The sequence below is a fragment of the Blennius ocellaris genome (genome assembly GCF_963422515.1).
Source record: "Blennius ocellaris genome assembly, chromosome: 23".
Lineage (NCBI taxonomy): Eukaryota > Metazoa > Chordata > Actinopteri > Blenniiformes > Blenniidae > Blennius > Blennius ocellaris.
In genome coordinates, this window is record NC_137672.1 from 16,380,052 (window position 1) to 16,401,396 (window position 21,345).

At 44.2% G+C, this 21,345-nt stretch overlaps 2 protein-coding genes across 2 annotated transcripts in view; both read right to left on the minus strand.

Moving 5' to 3' along the window:
- Positions 1-690: 690 nt before the first annotated feature.
- Positions 691-7,088, minus strand: syt4 (synaptotagmin IV; the record flags this gene model as incomplete). The annotated part of the gene is made up of 5 exons (XM_080519138.1): positions 691-1,010; positions 1,360-1,480; positions 4,444-4,767; positions 4,857-5,473; positions 7,055-7,088. The coding sequence occupies 5 exons, from the start codon at positions 7,086-7,088 to the stop codon at positions 691-693; spliced, it is 1,416 nt and encodes a 471-aa protein (XP_080375264.1).
- Positions 7,089-12,628: 5,540 nt separating this feature from the next.
- sema4f (sema domain, immunoglobulin domain (Ig), transmembrane domain (TM) and short cytoplasmic domain, (semaphorin) 4F) overlaps positions 12,629-21,345 on the minus strand; it is a 53,760-nt gene continuing 45,043 nt past the window's right edge. The window contains exons 4-15 of the mRNA XM_080519265.1: positions 17,835-17,933; positions 17,467-17,578; positions 17,254-17,373; positions 17,008-17,162; positions 16,725-16,906; positions 16,049-16,190; positions 15,752-15,965; positions 15,326-15,435; positions 15,076-15,227; positions 14,902-14,957; positions 14,594-14,784; positions 12,629-14,226 (exon numbers count right to left, since the gene is read on the minus strand). Of these exons, the coding sequence (XP_080375391.1) occupies positions 13,498-14,226; positions 14,594-14,784; positions 14,902-14,957; positions 15,076-15,227; positions 15,326-15,435; positions 15,752-15,965; positions 16,049-16,190; positions 16,725-16,906; positions 17,008-17,162; positions 17,254-17,373; positions 17,467-17,578; positions 17,835-17,933 (2,262 nt within the window). The 3' untranslated portion in view covers positions 12,629-13,497. The remainder of the gene's footprint in view (positions 14,227-14,593; positions 14,785-14,901; positions 14,958-15,075; positions 15,228-15,325; positions 15,436-15,751; positions 15,966-16,048; positions 16,191-16,724; positions 16,907-17,007; positions 17,163-17,253; positions 17,374-17,466; positions 17,579-17,834; positions 17,934-21,345) is intronic.

The window sequence follows — 21,345 nt, forward strand, 5'->3', positions numbered from 1 at the left end:
TACCACTTATACTTACAAAACATGTTCAACAAATCAACCAGAAAAGTACAAAACAACTGAACATAAATTTAAAAAAAAAAACTAAACAAAAAACATTCTACATCTTCATGAAGAAAACATTGTCATTATAAAATAAACTTTAATCACATTTTTACAGCGTTGTCAGATGGGTTGTTCGTGGGTTTATTTTTTTTAATTTTTTTCTGCGTCGTATATGATAGGCTCTAGGTTGCTATTTATAGGAGGAAGAGCAGAGGAAAGAAAAGAAGGGGAGGAATAGCGACATTTAAGACATTCTGCACTGTACAGAGTTACAGTGACGACTGGTTGTTGCCATGGCGATGATGCTGCATGTCACCAGGTGACTTTAGGTGACAGTCTTTGGAATTGTTTAAAGCTATGGGGGGGTTCTTCTTGATCATGCCCGGCCTCCCACTCACCCCCCCCCCCCCCCCCCACCCCCACCCCAATAACTTCAAAGACAAGTTTTTGAATGATTGATTGGATTATGACATCACTTGAAATGATTCTCCCCACAACATCAAAGTCACCCGCCCCACCCCCTCCCTCCCCCAAAGACTCAAAGTCCAATGGACACAGGCAAGCAGGACATCCGGCCCTGTCAGTCCACATTTGATCCGTTCCTGTGGTTCAGCAGGATTCGGCAAGGATGACGACGCGTTGAGCTCTCTAATCCTCCGACATGACGTGCCACCTGGCGATCTGGCGGCGCGGGTGGTCACAGATCTCCCTCCAGTGCTCGCCGGGGATGCCCTCCGCCGACGTGCCCAGTGTCAGGCGCCCGATTACGTTGTTGGGGCAGCGCGAGTTGCCTGTTTCCGAGTCCATCAGCAGCAGCTCCACACTGGTGTCCCTCAGGCCCTCCTCGGAGGGCAGGTCAAAGACGAAGAGCTCGTTGAAGACCGGGTTGGGGGAGCACTTCTTGACGTGGGTCTTCTTCTTGCACGCTCGCTTCTTTCCGTGATACATGTTCACCTTCACATAGGAATCTGGAGGAGAACGAGAAAAGTCCGTGAACGCCTATTCGTCCCGCTGGTATATTATTCCCAAAAACCAGATCAATAACGGCGATCGATGGAGCGGAAAAGATGGATGACACTGATGAGGACAAAATAGGCTGGCTGTGTAAACACTTGTGTGTGTGTATCCGTGTGTGTGTGTCATTTAAGTGCTCTCCATCACATCCTGCCCAGATTACTTTGCTGCTGTCATTGTGGAAACTATCACGGCATTTAAAGTAGCTTGGCGGTGTGGCAGGAAGCTAGAGATGATTTTGGTCTCAACTGTTTAAGATGAAGGAGATGACAGTGCAAAGATACGATGAAAGGCTGAGTTAACCTGTGAGTCCGCTGTTTTCGGTCTTGGGCAGGTGGCGAGCTTTGAGGACGACCACAGTCAGAGTGTTGGTGGTGGACTGGTAGCACAGGGAGAGCAGCAGCTCGCCGCGGCCTGACGACTTCTGTGGAGAGAGGAGCAAACGGGTGAGGAGAGGTGGAGGATAAAGATGGGGTGAAGTGAGACACAACCACAAGGTGACATACAACCAGATGACAGGTGGAAAAATGGACATAGAAGAAGAGTTTCAAAACAGAATTGCGCAAACCCATCGACGACAGCAAATGAACAATGTCCTGATACACTGTGATTTATTCTACAAAGAAAAACTAGAATAATGATTAATAATGATGAAAATGTGTTTTGTCTGTTCAGCCATAGCACATATGAATAGTTATAGTCTAACTGCAGATATTGCCTAATGTATTGTATTCATAATAGGAATCAATTGGTTTCATACATTTGAATAACTGCACTGATGCAGTTATCAATGGCCAAAGAGGCAACATTAAAGGAATTCCATAACATTATTTGATCAATTATGATATTTATAAAAAAAACACATCTAAAATTAATATAACTTAATAAGGCAAAATAAAATCCCTGAGTACTGAAGCTGAATTGAAATGCAATAAAAGTGTGTTTAAGAGACTTTGTCTACGAATTTGTCATAATATTGAATATTTCTCCATGCTTCACTGATTACATTTAAATGTTTTTTTATTTTATTTTTCTTGTAATTCTTTTTGTAAATTAGTTTTTTTTCATCTCTGGCACAAAAATCCAGCTCAGGAATGATTATAGTCAAGTGCTAGAAGAAGAGGAATCTGCATTCACAGTGTGGAATGAACAAGACATTCTCACAAACGAATATGCAAATCATGAGACTCATCATGAGTCTGTCACTTAAACATTCTCATAACTTAACTGCAAAAATGCATCGCTGAGAAACTGACTCCTCTTTCCATCAGAGCTTTGGCTTCCCCATTGCAACGCACTCACACACCTACACTGTACCCAGAGGGAATAATGTCTGGCATGCTGCGACCACACCTAAGAACATGTACAGCTTTTCTTCTTCATTATTAAACAAATACAAAGGAGCACACAAACTCCTTGCCCTGAACTAGAAATGCACCTGATGACTCTCTTGGAAACAGCATGCAATTATTGCTTATTACTGTTGTTCATTCTATACCGGGCAGACAAAGGGAGCCACCACCCTGTTAGCAAGAGGCAGCGGCTCTTCAGAAGTGACATCAGATGTCTTATAACAAAAGAATTCGATTGAGGCTCTTGATTACTGAACATAATACTGTTGATTCTCTCTCTCTTCAAAGCATCAAAAGAGGTTTGTCTTTAAATTCTTATGGAGTGGGGAAAAAGCTGACACACAGCCAATGGATACAGAGGACCAAGCAATTTCCCCCTGAGTTTAACTGAAAATCTATCAAAGGAATCTCAAAATAACCCTCTGCGAAGAAAAATCACAGATCTTACAACCAATGACTGATGCACAAAAGCATGTTCAGCCTCCTCTCTACAGGCTTATGAGATTTGTCTCCTCTGGGACCCAAATGAGAAATGCAATTGAAACAAAATATGGTTAGTATGAATGTAAGCAGAGCAGAGGAGATGCTGAGAAATATCATCCTCTTGATTGGGGAATTTCGAGAGAGCGTTCAGTGGAGATGGAATGACATTTTCATGCTTCTTAGAAACAAACTTCCATTTGCCCACACTTCTCTGGAGTGCTCTATCGTATCAGGGATCGTTAAAGATACTTCGGATAGCTTATATTCCTCCCAGGAAAAGTGAGATATGAGCATTTCCACTTCCATCTGGTAGGTGCTCAGCTTCCATTTTAGAAGTCCTCAGCAGAGAGAAATAATCAGCCCAGAAATCTTTAATTACTCTGATACTGGCTCCACATGCAACCTGAGATATGCTCACGTATGTCCGGTAAGAATGGTGCTGTTTACCGGACCACATATCAGTGATACGGATCATATCATCTAACATTGCCATGATTGAGCACTATATCTTAGAATTATATCTATGAGCCCGTTCCACTACAGTTGCTCTTATTACTGACATTTATCTGAAACAATGCCCGACTGGAAATGAACAGCTGTGCATTTGTGGTTATCTCAGCTGCCGGGAACAGCCGGTGTGGAGCAGAAGCTTATTGACCACCTGCCCACAGATCCCTAATTGTGTGGTGTTGGTGTCACTCCCTCTATTCAATACACCGTTGGGATTGGAATTATCACGTGATATCTTTACTAGAACTAGAGCTAGAACAAAAGCAGAGACACACTGGGAAAGGAAACGTGCAGCATGAGATCCACTACAGACATTATATTACATTGTTCTTTAAAAATATCAATATTGATAAAGTTCCACAGGATTCTGATTGGAAAAGCTCAAATCAAGCTTAAACAACAACAAACAGCCACAAGCAGCAGCTTTAAGCATTCTGGAGTTCATTGTTTAAAAACAAACAAAACCAAAGATTTGCATAATGAAATCATCAGCAGTTTGTCCAAGTTGGACAAATCATCAGTTTGCGAATTCTCGATGTTCCAACAGATCTCGCCTCGCCTTCAGAGGGATATAGCTTCCATCTGCCCATTTTTCTCCATTTATTCAGTCCTAAATATTTTATAACCCCGCCACAGAACTTCCTAGATGTAAAACTTGAGCCACCAAGCTTGTAATTACTGAAATGATTAATTTTTAAAGAATTGTTATGAAGAAAAAGTCATGCATTTGCATGATTTGAATTAATGCCTGTGATTTACATACTGTTACATCTCAGTGAATTTAAATGAATGATTATGCACCATAGAAGTGGGAGGATTTTGTGTGCTACAAATATTCAGGCTTTGAGATAAAAAAAAAAAAATACAAATCATTTTCTGCTGCTTGTTGAGTTGATATTTTTTTTTGCTATTCGAAGGCAAATATCCAATGAGTTTCCTGGTCTGATCCATTCCAGAGAGGAGTGGTGGTTTGACAATAGAAACAAGCAGACATTGTGGAATGGAGTGTTATTTTGGGAAATCAACAGATCTCAGATCTTACCTTGACGTTTCTCTTGATGATGTCTCGGCTCATGAGGACGCGCCCCTCAGACAAGTCGATACCAGACAAGGGCACCAGCGTTTCTCCGATGACTTCGTCACGAGAGAACCGGTCGAAGCTCAGCACCATGAAGTGAAGGGATAACTCCGACACCCTGGCCAGCGGGATCCCATAGAAGCTAAAGGTCTCGTCAAACGCCGGGTCCAGCGTCTTCCTCAAGACTCGGGTCTTCACCCGGTGCTTCTTTTCTGGCAGCAGGGTCAGTTTGATGTAGGGGTCGGAGGTCAGCGACTGCTCATCAGTTGGGCTCAGACCATGGGCTTCCTGGATCAACAAGCAAGTTGTGAGTCTACGAAATCAACAGCGATTTAAGATTTGACGCAACCTGCCAGCACAGCGAAACAGCCACGTACCTTGATGTGGACGATGAACGCCTTCTTCTCCGGTTGGTACTCCAGGGAGAAGTGAAGGGTCCCCAGGCCACTTTCCTTCTCCTCCGCCTGAGGCCTGTCCACGGCCGGGGTGGGTGCCTGGCTGGAAAGGGTGCTGGACGGGGAGGGAAGGTCACGGCGGTCCATCGCACCCGGCTGGGTGAAACCTGCATGAGGAGAAGGCAGCTCCAGGTCTGGGGAGCTTCGCACCTTTTGATGGTGGTGATGAAAAGGTTTAGTGGTAAAGTTGCCATTCAGGTCCCTCTTCTCCAGATCCAGATGCAGAGCCGTCCTCGACCCGTTTGGACTCAAAGCCAGTTTACTGGCGCTGGTCGGACTCATGGGCAGAGTAGCATGGCAGTTCCCATTGACGTCGGTTTTACCGGCGTCGTTGGATGCGTTGGCAGGCGCAGCGAACTTCTTCTTGCCGCTGAGGCTCTCCGGGTAGATGTCGACCCCTTTGAGCATGTGCACAAACTTGTAAGGAGGGGTCTTCTGGGACTTCGTGTTTTTGCGTTGGCAGCAGATCCACGCAAACGCTGACACAGTGAAGACGAGGCCAAAGACGCTCACCACAGCAACACCTACTGGCACAGCCACTGTGGGGGTGGACACAGAGCAGGGAGGAAGGAATAGAGAAGCCAATTACACTCTGTGGCGAACAGTTCCAGCAAATAAAGTGGAACAAGCAACTGCAGAACAATCACCAATATTCAAATCACACAACTTCAACCAATTTCATTTTAGCACAACAGCAATTGAAGGCTTTGTTGTATGTGGATGACACAGACTGAAGTCTTGACTCAGATGGACGGAAATTTTCATTCCTGTCTTCATTTACCAAACATGGTTAAAGATCATGATGCGGCCGGTGTGCGTAATGGCATGCTGGGAAAAAAAACATGCAACATCATAGGTGACTGATTGAGGTCTTGTTGGCAGTTTGGCAATTATGAAGAAGCTCTGATCATCACATCTGAATGATTGTTTGTATTTAAGCAGAATTCTAGCTAACCCTACAAAAAAATATATTTTTCAGACATAAGAAGTACATAAGAATGCATTGCATCCATAATATGTATGGTTTCCTTATATTTTCCTTGTGTTTCCAAGTTTCCTTATATTGGTATTGTAAACTGTTAACACATATAAATATATGTGTCTTATGTATTCCTCCCACCATAGAGGCAAACATCCTCCAACTCGGTGAGGAAAATGGTCACCACTTTTCAAAAACCATTTTCTCATATTCAGCAGTGGTGGTGCGTTCAGGGACATAATTCCTCTTAATAGCACTTCTGTTTCCTGGAGGATCATTATGGAGACACATTAGAGGGATATTGGCCGCTGAAAAAGCTTCGGTCCTTTTGTTTTGCGGCGTTGAGCTGTGACTCAACAACAGTGGAGCTGCTTTCTCATGCATCCCGTTTGATGGGCTCGTTTTAGAGGAAATGCAGACCATTTCCTGCAGTTAAGAGGGCAACCCGGTGGAAAAGCACTCAGGTCAACCCATACAAAGAGAAGTGATGTTTGATTATTCACTTTGTAATCAAAAGTGTGTTGAAGAAATCGGAAAATTTTTCATTGTTTATTTACAATTTCCCCATGGCATCAAGACAAATCTGACACTAAAATACATATTTTCACATAATGCTACATTAATACGTTGTTGTAGCAATAGTAAATGTATTATGGTTTAATATTTGTATATCTTGTTGGTTTTTAAAAAGAACTATTTTCTTAATCTGTTTGAGATAGTTGTAAATCCACATTGGAAGAGATGGCCTTAGGATCAGTTGGGTCATTTCAGTTTCAGATCACAGCCTCCGTTCACACTGTTTTCTCCCTCATCAATATTTCAGTTCGGGTTCCTGGGTGGAGTGGGTTTTCCAGACAAACAGACGGATGGATGAGGCAATACAATAAACAGGAGCTCCCCAAGCTTCACCCGGACCGGATGAAACCAGGTAATAGATCTGTGTCGATGTGAACACATATAAATACCTCCGCCCTTGTTAACGCTGCAAGATGGAGGCTGGAAATCAATTAAAAAACAAACAGAAACCACCTTTTTTTCCCCTCCCCGCCGATTACTCTCTAGTAATGTATTTTACTACAAATACATTGAAATGTCTGGGTAAACTCCGTCCCTTTTAAATCAAATGAGATGCGGGACTCACCGAGCTGAGCTCCATCCTCCAACACTGGAGCCATGATCGCTGTCCAAGGTGCTGAAATGTTCCTTCTGCTTCCACACGGCTTTCTCTCTCTCTCTCTCTCTCTCTCTCTCGGTCTCTCTCGTTTCTCTCTCCGCTTTAGTGAGGTTAAATTATAGAAAGGCTTTTCGTCTGGTATCAATAATTGAAATCAAACCACGGCTCTGTTTTCCCAAAGAGAGAGGCTGCTGCGTCCTCAGCCTGCTGCTGGTACCCTGCGATGCGTGAGAGTGTCTCAGAGGCGGCAACACCCCGTTTCTCCCCCCCCCCCCCCCCCCTCCTCCATCCCTCCATCCCTCCATCCCTCCTCCTCCTGCCGGTAACGCTGAGCTCATCCGTGCTGACGCAGTGGTGACGGAGGCTGGCTGTGAAATCAGGACCCCGGTGAAGCGGCACAGCCAATCCTCTTGATTGATTGTTAAGGAATGGACTCCCTTAGTCTGCATCGTATGAGTGTGTGTGTCCTTATTTGGTATTGCCTTCATTCATTACAGTAAGTGGGGGAAAATTGGCCATCCTCTCAAACGTACAGTATTAGAGAGTGGTCTCATGTTGGAATTTTGTTATGACTAATTGCTTTTTTGCTACTGGAACCAGGGTTTGAATCCCTACTCCCTACCTGAACCACGTTTTGAATCCATACCCCCTACCTGAACCAGGGTTTGTATCTCTCCTCACAATTTGCCTGCCCTCTCCTTTTCTCTCGTTGTGTATCCCCTCACCCCAACCAGAACTGTAGAAATCCTGTTCCTCTTGGCCTGCTTCTTAAAAAAAAAAAAAAAAAAAAAAGTTAAAAGTGGTTTATAAATAGTTGTTTATAAATAAAATTGAATTGGAAAAACATGCATGTGAAGATATTTGGTGCTTCAATAAATTATTCATAAAAAAGACAAAAAAACATCCCAAAAGAGTAGGAATTTTGTCGACATGGGGAAAAAAGTCAAAATAGATCAAAACAGTTGAAGAGAGACGGCAAAAGATATTTAAAAAGAAATCAGGCCTGATTCTGGGCTATGAACCACTGCATGAGCTTCATGAACACTTTCATAAAAACATGGACCGTGAACTATATTGAGACAGACAAATTCCCATGTTAAAAAGTCTCGCCTCCTATGAATCCGAAACCATTTTGAAATGGTCTCAGGCAAAATGTAAAACTGCTCATCGAGACACTTCAATCAAAGATGGAAGTACATTTGCTTTTTTTCTTCAGTGAAACAGATTGGTAGGTTTTATTTATCCCAACTCATGTAAACTGTGAGGACGAAGAGGGTTACTTACACGTGTGATAAGACACCATCGATGCTTTATAAACTACATCGCAGTTTAGTGGTTTCACATGAAGCCAGTGCGCATGAATCATTAGTTCTGTAGCGCCAATCCTTTAAATATTTAATACAGTTAAATACTGACATCTGGCGTCCAGAAGAAATAATGCAGCTATCTGGAAAATGCAATGTACTGAGAAAACAGTTGTCCTGTACATCCTTTTATTACTCGATTAACAATTTTCACTTGGATTTTCTGTGGAATGATGAGTTTAAAAAAAAAATGCAATTGATGAAGGATTCTGCTCCTTTTTCCCCAAGGTGATTTTTATCTTTCAATTACTGGCGGTTCTTCAATACTGCAGTGGGTTTTTAACGACAACAGGATGCCTGTAGTGGGAGAAAATTAGCAAAATTAAAAGGCTGCAAAAAATATAATTGTTGCAGAGGACTGACACCAACAAAGTGTTAAAAACAAACAACCTCAGAGGAGTCGGTGAGGAGTGGATCCTCTTCAGCACTTTTATGTATGTGTAATAACAGAGAAAGCAACAAAGGGTCAAACTGTTGGCTGAATGAATAGATGTCAATTAAGATTGTTGAATCAAATAAAAATCTAACAATTCCATTGCAATCATACTACAGCATCCATAAGGCAGAAACAAGTCACAGCTTGTTGGAAAGCTTGTTTGTGTGGTCGCGTTACTTTGTCTTGAACTCTGTCCTTTATAAAGTTTTACCTTGTGTTGTCTCCTGTGGAACTTTTCAGTTGGTCAGCCATGTCAAACCATCAGTTTTCTCCTTCTTGTTGGCTGTATACCTGTTTGGCCCTGCCTTAGTTTTGTAGCTGGTGTTTTTTTGTTTTGTAACATTACTTAAACTGTGGCCCACGATAAAACCTTCACCCCACACAGGCTGCCTCTTCAATCTAGTGCTTGTTACTTCCTGTCCCCACTTCCTCTTGCTGTACCAGTGGGTTCTTTCTGTTATCTCTGCTTGTGGGATTAACGATCATGCATCTGTGTGTTTGTGTGCTTATAGTTGTTGTGATACAGAAGAAGAAGAATATATGTATGGCTGTTCTGACGCCATGTTCATTCCACGGGAGGAACACTTTCTTCACTCCCTAATGCCCAATAAGCCTCAACAACTCTTTTCTATCGCACAATGCAAAAAATACATATTGTAACACTTGTCCATCATGGGCCCACGACAATCGCATAAAAAAGCAAAGAAATATTTTTTATTGCAATCATGGCACATTATTCCAAAAGCAGAAACCTCTGCATATCACAATCTGCACCCACCACACAGTCCAGACGTCCCTGAAGGCTCGCGTAAACAGACGAAGAATGCTACAATAACAATAATAATAATTTTTTTAAAAATTGTTTATTCACTCCGCTTAAACAATCTGTTGTTCCCACCAGATAAGAGATTGCTTGTGTTTGCCTCTTCGTGAAATGGAAACTGAATATGAAGGTTTTTAGTCAAATGAAACATAAGAGGTAACAGTCAACTGTTCTTTTTTTTTTTGGTGCTTTCTGAAAGAGAGTGAGAAAAATGCAACCTTGAAGGAGTTGTTGCCATTCCACACACACACACACACACACACACACACACACACACACACACACACACACACACACACACACACACACACACACACACACACACACACACACACACACACACACACACACACACACACACACACACACACACACACACACACTGGGTGGAGATATATGAAGCGTCACTGCATCAATCCTCTCATTCGTCACCGTCTTTGACACCCTGGTAAGTTACGGACACTTTAACTTTGGACTTGCTCATTTATTTGTAGTTTAACCAGCTTCCTCTAACAATAACAATACATTTTTTTGACAGTCAGAACAATAATGGCAGAAGCACAGAAAAGCAGAGGACTGGCTGGTTTCAGAAGCGTCCGAGGAGTTTCCCTTCTCTTCACGCTGATGTGCTTCTTTTGCTTCGCAAGCACAAAGACCAACACAGTCTCACTGGTAAAATCACAAGTTGGGCATTTACTGAATGCAATTTCATTTGTTATTTCCATTTGTTATTTTTTTTTGTTATGTAATGCACTTTATTACAGGGGCTCTTGTGTGTGTGTGTGTGTGTGTGTGACCTCAAAACGTATCTACCCGTCTGTTGCCTCTGTGTGTTTTCAGGAAAAGGTCAAGGCAAATCATCAAGAAGCAACTCAAAGAATGAAATGTCTGACGGTCGGTTGAATATTTGCTCTTTTGTTTGTTTGTTTGTTTTTTTACAATAATTTCTTACACAGTACTTTTAGTCATATGATTGGTTGCAATGCAGTAAAATGACATGTCATCGCAGTGGATAATCTGGTGCTCGTCAGTGACGCTCTAGTTTGGAAGGATGACGTGAAACAGGGAGTTGAGATGCTCGAGAGGGGAATTTATTCAGACATGCAGCCGGAGATTTCCCACACAAGACAACAGAGAGACATTCAACAGGCAAACGCAAACACAGGCATCAACATTCTGCCCTCCTCAGATGCTCCCTCATCCCATACATAAAGCAGCCTCCTCCTAATCTCCTCCTTCCAAGGTCTGTTTCTGGCATCTCAGTAAACTGCAGCAAAAACAATCCTGATTAATGGGCCCCAGCTGACAAACGCTCATCACATCGGTCGGGGTAGCACCGACCTGGCAGACGGGAAGTTAGTTATTATCAGGAGTGTCCTGGGGTGACGAGAACAAGAGATGTCTGTGTCTCTCGCGGATAAATCAAAATCCACATGTCGGCCAAAATAACAGTCGTGAAATACTTTTTTTTTGTGGTTTTTCTCCATCAGACTTCACACAAGAGGCTCATGGCATTTCATCAAGGATGGACGGGTGAATTCAAGAGGACCATTCACACACTGAAGCTGGAGGATGAGGAATTTTTCCACTCTCCTCCGTTCGTGTCCTTCCTGAATAGCTCCATGCAGAAATTGAAGGATTTAGACGAGTACATCCAGAATTTGGAGAGCCAAATGAACGAAACGGAAAAAGAACTGGAACTGCAGGGGAGAATAATTCAATGCCTTGACAGCCAAAATGAACTGTAGCTTTAACTCCAGTTCATGTGTGTCACTACATTTCTGGAGGTGGGTCTCATTAGATGTCTTTCAATCTTCAGTTTGTAGTGTCAGAAACAATGTCAAATTAGTTACAATTGCATGTGTTTTTGTTTGTTTTCGTGACATCAATGTCTATGTGATGAATATTAAACAACATCCTCTACAAATACTAACCGCTTAAGCACAGAGGAAGTGTGCTTCCTGTTTAGCTGCAGACGGCGTGAGCAAATTGACGCCCACATGAGGCCACAGGCTGATTTGTAACCGAAAGCTGGTTTCAGCCACCGATGCTCTTCTATTTCTGTATCAAAGATAAACATACATTTTGCTGCATTTATACTGCTTCTGCTCTGAATTTGCAAATACGATTACCTCATTTGTTTCGAATCTACTTCAAGATTAATAAATAAATCAAAGACTTCAAATTTGCCTTGAATTTTTCATGTTGAAGTAAAGTTTACGGGCAAGAGATTTGATGTTTAGTTTTACCAAAAAAGCACCAAACAAAAGCAATGGCTTTTATACTCAAAGCTATTACAGTTACAATCCTGTCGTCACTTAATTTCTTGCTCTGCACTTTTAGGTAAGGTGAGAGTCCAAGATGGTCTATTTTGTGCTATTATTTGCAAAAAGTGAGCACTTGCAGAGACTTCAGGTGTTATTGCTCAAAAAGTGAAAATGACTCAACTGTTGAAATGTAGATGAATGGTTTCCACAAAGCTCTGTCCAGATTTAACGCCACATGCATCTTGCTATGAGTTAACAGTGATGATTAACACAAACAGCTCAAGAATAACAAATAAGTGACGGGAGAATAGGGAAGTGACGATTGAGAGTGTCCTCACATTATCTTAGTGCCTTATATTGCTAACCTCCCTGCTGCTGTACAAATAGTCCATTGTGTTTTTTTTTTCAATAGTCTCTGTACTGATTTGCTGCAAGTGACGCTTAATGTGAAAATCGTTCCAATAATAAAAGAACAGAAAAGTAAGAGAAAAGGAGAGATTATTGCACCTCATGTCTTGTCTTGAAGCAGTTTATTTTAGTCTTTTAGTTTGTACGAGTCTGCGTCTCCAGGGAGAGCAGATGACGTCGCATTTGTTCGAAATTCAATTCTCTCACAACTTGGAAGAAGAGTATATGACCACGGGAAAACTGCAACGGTTTTATGTTTTATTACAAAAAACGACATGACGGAAACAATACACCTCCACAATCACAGAACGAGGCGACGGTGGCTCTGAGTCCGGTAAGGTCCGTTATTCATGAGTGAAATTATTGTCTTTCAAGAAGTGCTGCTTCCGCCTCGGGACGTGAAGTGGCAGATCTGTGCAGCAGCCGTCACTCCGTTTGCGTCTCGCTGCTTCCTCTCCGGGGGACAGCCCCCCCGCCGTGGCCGCCGCGGCCCGTCTGAAGCCTCTGCAGTGGATTGAGAAAAGCTCCAGAGTCTCTGACAGTGACATCTCTCTGGTTAAAGTCCTTTGGTGCCTTTGAACCCGTCGTGGTTTTTGGGATTTGAGTGGCCAGAGAGACAAACACAGACACAGAGACGGAGGAGAGGCGCTGCGAGCAAAGTGCATTTGTCCTTTGCGGTGGAAGCGATGGAGAAGGTAAACGACGACAACAAAGGTTTCAGGAGAACGACAATATGGCTTTTGCGTGCCTACACACGTAGACATTCCATCTTTGATTATTTTAGAACGTTTGAAGAACACAGATTAACAGCTCAGGCTGTTTGTATTTACATGGATTTACACGTCTCTCTCTCTCTCTCGTCCTGAGTGACTCGAAATACTCGGCCCGTGAGCTTCTGTCATCGTACGTAACGGGTTTCTCTCACATGCTCGGACATAAACTCACATTTGCATTCATACTTGTCTATTTGTGAGTTTCTCTTGATGCCACAGTTTCCCGCCGCTCAAAGGCGGTGGCCGCTTTTGCAATCCTACTCGTCTTCAGTTTGTTTGGAGGAAGCAAAAAACAACGACAAAAAAAAAACAGTTTGTTTCAAATACGCCTCCCGACTTTCATATCGAGCTCTCTTCACACCTTGCCAGCGGTGCGGGCGATTTGAACATCGGGAAGCTGGCGAGCTCCTCGTCCAGTCCCTTCAGTCCCTCGCCCAGCCCGTCTCCCAGGCCCTCGTCCACCTCGTCCCCCTCCCCCTCCCCCGCCTCCCGCTCGCCTCCCTCGGGCCTCACCCTCTCCCGCTCCCCCGTCCTTCCATCCAGCATGTCTGCGGCCAGAATCTCCGAGGCGAACTTCAGCCCGCCGCTGCCCGCGTTGCAGTTGCCGTACAACGAATTTCCGTGGCCGTTGCTGGAGTTGCTGTTTATCAGGGAGCTGCTGTAGCTGTTGCCGTGGTGACCGCCGTTGCCCTGGTTGCTGAGGAGCGTCGTGGTCGTGGTGGAGGTGCCGTTGCGTTTTTCCGTGAGCCGGAAGCCCTCGGACAGCAGGCTGGCACTGCTGGGCGACTGGGGAGTGGCCGAGGAGCCCAGCAAGTCCCTCCCCTTTTCTGACGACAGTGAGTTGTCTGGGAGGTGACGGCCCTGGCGGGCAATCGTACGCCGTCGCGTCACGAAATAGAGGAGGAACACGCCAAAGACTAAGCCTCCACAGAAGACTATAATGTAGATGGCCAGGACATGACGGCCTCCAGCTGTTGTCCCTGTCCCTCCTGCAATGGGGTCTTCCAGCGTCAGCTGATACTCCGCCCTGCGGCAGGGGGTGGGGTCTCTGACGTCTGGCCCCGCCTCCTGGAAGGGACAGACGAGTAAAGAAAAGTAGTGATTTTAGTAAATGTACAGTAATTGGAGAAAAAGGGGAAGAAAAACTAAAAAAGAACAAGTGAAAAATAGAAAAACACTTAAAAAAAAGAAGAAAAAAGAGAAAAAAACAAGAAAAAAGGGGGGAAAGGAGAAAAAATGTAAAGAAAAAACAAAGAAAAACAAAGAAAAGAAAAAGAAAGCAAGAAAATGGGAAAAAATTGAAAAAATAACATAAAAAGCAAAAAATGTAGGGGAAAAACAAAGAATAAAGAAAAAAACCCGAAAAGAAAAAAGAGAAAGGTGCAACAAAAGAAAAAAAGAAAAAAAAAGAAAGTGAGACTTCCTGCTCCTCTACCTGGCACGTGCAGATGTACGTTCCCACGTTGTCCTGGCTGACAGTCACCTCCAGGTCGGAGTGGTGCTGCCGGGTGTGTCGGTGGGGAGGATACTCCCAGCTACAGGGCCTGGGGGACAGCTGGACGCACTGCAACAGGATCCGCATGTCCTTGGAAACGCGCAGCACCCTGGGAGTCGGGGTGCAACGCCCTGGAGGACGGAACGAGAAGAGAATCAGCCGGGAAACAAACGGAGTGGAAAGACATATCTTTTGATGACGACAACGTTCCTCTGATTTGAAAATTCATTCGACTCGTTGACGCTCACCTTCACCTGTGGGACATTTTCTCAAGGCAGCATCCACCACATCACCTGGTCCGGGCCTGGGCACAAGACAATTTTGTACTTAATACAGATGATTTCAGATAAACTGGGTTTTGTGTCTATTTGGCAGTATACATGTAGGTCGCAGGTAGGTCACGGGCCCCCTGCTGTACTCACTCTAATGCAGAGTCCTCGCAGGCTTCCTCGGCTGTGCTCCACACACAGCCCAGTCCTCGGGCTCTGGCACACACCTCACAGGTGGTGTACAGAGCGCAGCCCACCGCTGGAACACGAGCCAGAGACAGGGGGCTGCCCACCAGAGCCCAGCTCTGGAAACACATACACAGTTTTTTTTTTACAGCTTATCTGTGGCTCACAGATATTTCGTGCAACATGCAGAGCATGTGTACGGACGCATGTTCTCTACCTCGTGCATTAATATGTTGTTAATAGGCTCAGGGGAGGGGAAGAGGGAACGCTCCTCCAGTAAAGTGGCGTTCTGGCCGACGACCGCCACCCGGTGAAGCTCCCCACGATCTGCAACACAAACACATTTACATTACAAGATTTATTATTGATTTTTCTTTTACGAGCACATAACTACCTATCCAGCCACAAGTCCACCATAGAGGGATAGAGAGTCACGCATAGTCACGTTGACAAGTGGAATCAAAGTGGAATCAGACAGTTAATACATGTTTATACCCACACACGCCCAGGAGAGAACGTTGTAAACCCCCGACAAGATATGTTCAATTCACCCGAAAACCCACAGCTTGTCTGCATAAAGTATTATTTTTAACCCGCATGCAAATGTTCGATATCCATATGCTCTGCCTCCTCCTCCCCTCACCTGTGCCAAGATGCAGCACCGCCCCCCTGCGCTCCTCCTCGCTGCCCGACAGAGTGACCGCCAGCTTGGTGTACTTGACTCCCTTCCGCACCAGCAGGGGCGCCGCGGTGACGCTGTTCTCCATCAGAGGGTGGTCCCGAACAAACGTCAGCACCTTGTCCGGGAGCTTGAGGGAAGACTCGAATCCCTCTGCCTTCAGTGCACTGTTCAAGCACTTTAAGGGAAGATCATTTTTGAGTCATTCATGAGATTGTACCGAGGCATTATCCCATTTATCCTCTGCTATATATTTCATACCTGGCCAGGTCTCGGTGTGGGAACAGGCTCAGGGTTGATCCAGTTCTCGCAGGTTTTCTTCAGCTCTTTGAAGGGACCGTCCATCGCTTTGGTGATGTCAGACAGACTGAAGACGCACACTGCGGACAGCTCATCGCGCTCCCTGCAATAGAGAACACAATGGTTAAATATAATGTTGAAGAAACGCAAAGGAAATCAAAAGTATTTGTTCCCAATTATCACTCGCCCAATGAAGGCTTAAAAGCATGTCTAAAATACATAGAATTGTTTAAATTACAAAAACAAGGACTATTGTTTAAAACTTTCTGGTCTACAAGTGTTGTCTTCCTGACATATTGATCTTTATTCTGACTTGTGTTTTCACAAAAAGCCAAACAACAACACAGAAAGCCATTTTAACATATCAGTGACTTTTTGATTGGTCTAACTGGGGGCATCTTGGTTAAAAATAACAAATCACACCTCACTCTTCAGTGTTATTAAGACACAGGGACTCAACACCTTTGCAAAACTGAAGATTTTATGGTGAACTAATTGAAATTAGTGCTGACATTTTTTTATTTTTTGTGATAATTTTCTATATGTATTTATGTATTAATAAAGTTTTTGTTTAAAAAAAACAACCTGCACCAGTGATATTAATATAAAAAAGTAATGTATTCTGCTGGCTGCTCACCACTGTGAGGTGAACAGTCCGTAGAAGTGTGTGCTGCCGGGGTCGCCCGGGCTGTGCTGCACGGTGAACACGTCGGTGAGGATGTTGTAGCGCTGCCCGCTGGGTTTGTCCTCGCACACCAGCTGGGCCTTGAGGAAGGTGGTCCATCGTCGCTGCAGCGTCTTCATCCCTCCCACATCCGACTGATCAGAGGCCGCAGAAGCACAGATCAGCCAAAGACAGTCAAGGGATCAGTCGGTCATTTTAAGGGGGGGGATGGGGAGGGGGGGGGGGGGGGGGTTACCTTGCAGACCCGAGCCACCCTGGGCACTTTGACTTTGGTGTAGAGGTCGTACTCTTTGGCCACCTCGGTGAAAAAAAAGTAGATTCTGTCGTCGTCTCCTGACGGGTTGCTGTCCTCGGCCTGCTTTATGAAGGCGGAGCTGACGAACTCCGGGTCTGGAGAAAACGCCAAACGCACAACTTCCCTCAGCGCTGCTGCGCGTCGATACGACGGGCAGAAAGACCGTGTTGGATGTGTGTGTCTCACCGCTGAGCCAGTTGATGGATCGCTCCGTTCGGATGCGCTCCTGCTCGGGGCCCGTCGCCCTGGAGATGTCAAAGAGCGTTCCCAGGAAGTTGCTGGTGGCTGCGGTGTAGAGGAGCCCGTCTGAAGAAAAGACAGCAAGCGTGGCAGATACGGTCACTGGCTGCTTATAGAAGAAACATCAAACCTTCACTTAAACGTCCACTGGTTCTTTACCCGCCATTACAGCCGTGTAATGCTGGCTGGGTTCAAAGGGACATTTGCCCTTTCCCGTCTCCATCTTCACTCCTCCATCCTCGGCTTTCTCCAGAGTGAAGGACGAAAGATCCTGCAGGTACGGCAAAAACAATACACTTTATTTCTATAGACTAGTGTTTATAAACCTTTTTTCGCGAGGGACTCAAATATGGAGAGAAATATAAAATCATTAAATAACAAGCCATCAATCTTGGATTGCGAGAGGAAATTGGAGCCACAGTGGCACAAGCAGGACCACTGACCACGATACTAAAGTGTAACCTGACACCAGAACATTCCGGTAGCAATTATCAGGGTGTGTCTGTGAATGTGTGTGTGCCACTGACCAGGAAGGCACACTGGGGATCGAAGGCGTAGGTCCCACACACATAGATTTGTCCATTTCCCAGAAACTCCAGCAGGCGGATGTAGTTCTTGCAGTCGACCTGCAGAGGGAGACATACACAGAGGAATGAGGAACTATACCTTCACCTCTATAATGGTTAGTTTAAAAGGGCTGACTCAGCCAAACACAATAAATATTCCATATATATGAATGCATGTTGTGTATTACAGTTAAAACTAATGGAGTAGTGATATATCCTCACATTGATTATGTTCTAAAAGGAAAAAACATTTTAAGATAATCTATATAGGTGCAAAACAAGGTTTGTGACCTGTATATGACAGTATTTGTAATTTATTTATTTTTTTGTATAATGATAAAACATGATCCCACAATAACCATACTGGGTCTCCACAGAAAGGCTGGATTGAATTCTGAGAATAGTTGGAGTGTCAATAAATCCAACAGGAAATTAGAGTCCCCCACTGGGGTGTGTTACCTGAGATCCCCACCGATGCCAGCAGAGACCACCTTTACCCACTCGCACACTCATATAGTTCAGTGCAGTTCATTTTCATGGAAATAAATACAAAAAAAAACACCCCAAAAAAGATACACGTTCCTTTGTAGAATCTTGTACACAAAGCAGGCGGTATATTCAGTCTGTTGTGGAAAAAAACAGCCCTGCTGTCCCACCCAGGTTACCATGAAACCATGACGCAGGACTATTTCATTAGGTGTGTGTGTGTGTGTGTGTGTGTGTGTGTGTGTGTGTGTGTGTGTGTGTGTGTGTGTGTGTGTGTGTGTGTGTGTGTGTGTGTGTGTCATTGCGTGCTGTTCTGGCTGAACTCCAGGCTTGAGTCACCTTCTCCTCATGGGACCTCATCCTCGATGATGCCCAGATCATGTCACCCAAATCACCCCCCACCACACACACACACACACACACACACACACAGACACACACACACACACACACACTCCGATACAGAAAGACAGACAGAGGGAGGCGGCGGGCGCTCAGGCTGGTAACAATGGGCTCAGCTTGGGATTAGCTATTTCCATTGGCCCAAATTAACTTCATTCATACTAATTGGCTTTATTCACAATCTGGCATTAAGTGGTTCGAACAGCTCCAATTTGTTTTATTTGATTGTGTTTGGATTCAGCCGTATTCTTGATTATAATTGAGTCGAAGAAAAAAAAAAAACCCAAAATTATTTGTTTTAATGTAAAAAGCATTTGTGGCTTCGAGTGCTCACAGTAGAAATTAAAGGTCCGCCACCAAAACATCTGAAAAGCTTTTCATGCTGGCATTTACATACTGAAAGCAATTTCTTCTCGGTAATTATTCTGCTGAGATTTGCCTGCTGTGCATAACTTTCTCTGCATTCACCTTCCGTTATCTCTTTTTCTACTGCAAACTTTTCTTCTGCTGAGTATTTTTGCAGTTCACCTTTTCTGAGCTGGTGGTCTTCAATTAGTATTTCTCAAAACACCAATTGAAGTTTTTCTTTGTTGTGGAGCAAAGTATACATGTTTTGTTTTTTTTTTGCAAAAACCAAACAGTTACTATAACGAATGACCGGAATCTCAACATAAATCCTGTTTTAATGATAGAAGATACCGAGAAATGTCCATAAAACATGTGCAACTGTTGCATTTTGCTGCCTTTTCCATGCATGTTTTTCCAAACGCTTTGAGGCTAATTTGCTGTCATTTATGGTAGCATCCCTGTTATCTCAGCTTGGGTCTTAATGTTGTGTTGTCTGCTACTTCGAAGAAAATAATTGTTCATTTAAGGTTAATTGTCACAGTTCGCTTGGTGGGTAGGGTTAGATTGGAGCCTCTTGCATGCCGATCTTGGCCCACGGGCCTTATATTTGATGCCCCTGCCATAGAGCATTTCCACAACTTCCCTCTTTTAATTCGCTGTTCTCATCAGCATCATGCTCGATCTAATATATTCACGTCATTGTAAAGAGACTAAATTAGCCGTCGAAGAGGCAGATGTTCCGTATAAATCTGTCTGTCAACTCTTTGGGCAAACGTTCTGCCGTCTCCGATTGACAGCGCATTTCTACGGGGACTCAATCCACAACTGCACAGTTGAAACTGTCAACATCCATTTCAGTTCAAACTGGAAACTCTCTAACCGCCATGTAACACTTAGCACAAGTGTTGACAGGCAGCGCCGAGCGTGGAAACCCAGCGTGGAGCACGAGAAAACCACAGAGAGTTCAAACAATAATCAATGATGCAACAAGAACTAGTTTTTCATTGAAGACTGATGATTGCACAATTAGCCACCCTGCGCCTTGTAATAAATGTGCTGCGAGGGGATCGAACCCCTGTGAAATGCAATTCCATGTGTAATTTCGACACGCCGGACTTCCTGTGGTTGATAAACACTGATAACCCTGTGTAATGTTAACTCGCCCCGATTTTGTTTCTGATTCTGCATGATTCATACACACACAGGCAGGTAGCCTGTCGTTGAGTCTGTCTATTTTCACCCATTCCAAGCTGTCCCTCTCCCTCCTCTTCCTGCTTCCGTCCCTCTCCTCCTCCCTCGTCTCGCACCTTCTCACTCGCACATTCATCTTGTAATCAGTGGCTTCGCAGAAACCCCCCCCCCCCCCCCCCCCCCGACAAAAACAAGCCTTTTCTTCTTCTAGGGGCGGAGAAAAACAACATGCAGATAAAATGGGTCAAAACTAATTGCACTTCCCAACAGTTGAGACACTGACCTTCCATTGACTTTATTTGTCGTTATTTTTGTCCTTAATTTTTGTTTTTTCCTCGATTGAGGCATTTTTAAGCGTGAGACCGCTTCACTTTTGTTGGTAAAATCCCCACAAAGCAGTGAGGAGGAACAGGCTGAATGCAGCTCCAGTTTTTACTGTAAACAGTGTGGACTCACAGAATAATGAGATGTACAGCCTGAGTGTACCGTACGCTCTATTTAATCAGTTTCCATAGTTAGTTACTGGACATCTGCGACTTTGCACACACCCTCTTATACTCTCATTGTGTTTGTGTCAGTGCGTGTGCATGCATACGCACACACACACACACACACACACACCCCTGATGAGGCCTTGGCATAAGTCCCAGAACTTTTCATGTGACGCCTAACAGCACGAGGTAGAGACACAAACACACACACACACACACACACACACACGCGCACACACACAGATTGTAGATGCTGCAACAAATTTTAGTTTTTATCTTCTGAGGATACTTGAATCCAATAAAGCACGTCAAAAGCATTACTGTGAGGATTTGCATTCTGGGAGATACTGCTGGTTTGTTGATGTCAATGAATTTTTACATTGATATTACCTGACAAACAACACGAGGCAGAGGGTTTTTACAGAGGATCTGAGCAGTTTCAGGACGCTTTGTTAGTTCAAAATGTTTTAACTGAGTCAACACTGAGTCAAACGACCTGCTGTTTCAGGAAGCAAGTCATAATTGAATGTCCTGGATGTTCCTGAGTTGCAACA